Source organism: Somniosus microcephalus, chromosome 16 (genome assembly GCF_052327205.1).
Source record: "Somniosus microcephalus isolate GS21.2 chromosome 16, FLI_Smic_1.0, whole genome shotgun sequence".
In the NCBI taxonomy this organism is placed as follows: domain Eukaryota; kingdom Metazoa; phylum Chordata; class Chondrichthyes; order Squaliformes; family Somniosidae; genus Somniosus; species Somniosus microcephalus.
The window spans coordinates 35,366,662-35,369,441 of record NC_141002.1 but is presented as its reverse complement, the minus strand read 5'-3'; the positions used below and the strand labels follow the sequence as shown (position 1 = coordinate 35,369,441).

At 46.5% G+C, this 2,780-nt stretch overlaps 1 protein-coding gene across 1 annotated transcript; it reads right to left on the bottom strand.

Moving 5' to 3' along the window:
• Positions 1–1,110: 1,110 nt before the first annotated feature.
• On the bottom strand, positions 1,111–2,283 carry LOC147106064 (uncharacterized). Its single transcript, XM_086009788.1, has one exon. It carries the CDS (start codon positions 2,281–2,283, stop codon positions 1,111–1,113), a length of 1,173 nt encoding a protein of 390 aa, XP_085865914.1.
• Between the last annotated feature and the right edge of the window lie 497 nt (positions 2,284–2,780).

The following is a 2,780-nucleotide window of genomic DNA, read 5'->3' as shown; positions in this document are numbered from 1 at the left end:
GCAGAGGGATCTGGGTGTCCTAGTGCATGAATCGCAAAAGGTTACTATGCAGGTACAGCAAGTAATTAGGAAAGCAAATAGAATGTTATCGTTTATTGTGAGGGGAATTGAATACAAAAGTAGGGAGGTTATGCTTCAGTTATACAGGGCATTGGTGAGACCACATCTGGAGTACTGTGTGCAGTATTGGTCTCCTTATTTAAGGAAGGATGTAAATGCATTGGAAGCAGTTCAGAGAAGGTTTACTAGACTAATACCTGGAATGGGCAGGTTGTCTTATGAGGAAAGGTTGGACAGGCTAGGCTTGTATCCGCTGGAGTTTAGACGAGTAAGAGGTGACTTGATTGAAACGTATAAGATCCTGAGGGGTCTGGACAGGGTGGATGTGGAGAGGATGTTTCCTCTTGTGGGAGTGTTGTGGAGTATTTTAAACCAACACTCAACACAAGGTTTTAGATCATTATTCAAATGGTTTTTATTACACTGGTGGGGAGACAATCTCGACTGGCGCACCAGGAGATTTCTCCAAATTGATACAGTAAGTGTTACATATTTATGCATTCAAAAGTCGTGGTAGCCTCAGGCACAATCCCGTTACACTGTTTTAATTGGCTAAAAGCCCGCGCACACAGTTGTTGATTGGTTAATTCCCTATCTCGCGTCAGACAACCTTTCGCCTATATTTTATTGTCACATGATCTTTATGATCTCACCTGTTGTTATATTTTGTAACCTTTTGTAAAACCTCATGTCTGCATTTCTGTCTCACTGTGCCCCGTGTGATTTTACTTATCTCTAGGTTCCATAGTTTCTGGTTAATCATAGATGGTGCTTATGAGCTAATTTCATCTAATCTTGCAAAAGCATCGAGACCTTGTGGTCAGCACGTCTGAACTATCTCCACTGGCCTCCGTCTCAACCGTTTCTAGTGTGCAAGTTGCATTGTTAACCCCTTAATTTCTGAAGGATGCCGATGTCCCACTTCAGTCACCCCTTTTGGTCCTTGGCTAATCTACCCAAGATGACCAATTACTACTACTACTGCCTTAGGCATTCCACCCCGTTTGCAGTGGCCAGCTGCTAGGTTGGGGACACCTAGTGCGTTTAGAGCTAAATAATTCCTTCATCTTGCACACGTTTGAGCAGCTTACTCTGTTCCTTAACTATCGCCTTTGCCCTGGTTTTGTTTCTACGTTTCGAGCAAGCAGCACAAGTCATTGTAAGCCAACCTAATGCTAATATTAATTGTAGCGCTACCGGTACATGAGAGATGATGCGGATCCAAGGGTGGATATCTACGTTCAAGCCCCAGTTCCAGGCTGTTTCATACCACGGTATCTTATGGAATTCGGTTTCGATCTCCTTGTCTAATTCCTGTAACTCTTGTTTTAGGAGATGGTACCGTTTCATGTTGTCATGTAGAGGGTCCCTAAGGTTCTTTAGATCCTCTGCGAGATGCGGAATGGGTGCTGCGAGGTGTTCCTCGTATAGCCCCAGGTGCGCTCTTATCTCGTCTGTTAGATTCCGGGTGACCGTTTTTCGTGGGTGAATGTACGTCATCCGTGCACGCCCAATTGTCACGGGTAGGCTAGGTGTGAAGCAGAAGTTGGGGTTCGTGATATTACATGTTAGTCCGCCATAGTCGTATGTCCGTTGGTTTGTCGTCACGCTGTACTCACCCTTTCCCCGGTAGGCAGAGTGGGTCGGTTCAGATTCCGCTGGGCTTATTTCCAGCACACATCCCACAGTCTGATTGAACCCACACCCATCCTTACTACCTTGTCCCACCGGGTGTGGGCAGATCGTGAGGTTTCCTTCCCTCTGGCACCCAATCAATGAGACTCCTCTTATGGTTCCGTTTCTTTTGATCGCGTATTGATTCATTGGGTAATACCACAGGTAGTCCCTTCCCCTGACCAGTCCTTTGTTCTCTACCTCATACTGCGGGTATGGTTTTGCGTCTCCAGTCATTACCGGGATGATAAGCACCATCCCTATCAGCGAAGTGAGAGAGTCAGTGCACCCACCTGTCACAGGGTAGACCCTTGTCATGCCCTTTAGTATACAGCCATCCAGTGATCCTGGGTGCTGTGCCAACTGCAGTAGGTGGGTACCATTGATCCAGTCGGGGACCCTGCCTGTCTGCATCTGGTCGAGGTTGTGTCGGACTTGTCCTATCATCCATCCCCCATATGCGTGAGAAGTGTTTCGCTTCACCCCATTGGTGGCATCCTCGTATTCTCGATCAATCAAGCGGTTAATAATGTTAGCATGCCCCTCCATTATCATAATAATATCTTGGTGGTCTGCTGCCCCAAGTCTACTCCCATCCAGACGTCCCCCGTGTGCCTCTGGAGCAAATTCTGCATAGTCTCTTTAAGACTCTCTGAGCTTGCTTTCACGGATTGGCTATCCAGGGCATTTATAAGGGATGTGCTGGTATTTACGTCAGTCAGTACATCATTGACTAAACCTCGCTTATGATGGCGGAACCCTGTGTGTTGAGGCACCGCATATAGTTAACGCATGGCCACATGTTTCTACAGGCATGTAGTATCTGTGGCATCCCTGGTAGATACCTAAACTTAATCCACATACATCTCTGATATGTCTGTAGGTTTGCCCATACCCTATCACTATCACATTCAATACACAAGGTCCTATTGTACTTGAACTCAACGCCCAATATTGTGGGTTGGGTTCCCTTACACCTGCGAAATGCTCAGCCTGTTCCGGGAAAATTGAAGTACTCGGTGCCCTTCCACCAGAATATACCCGTC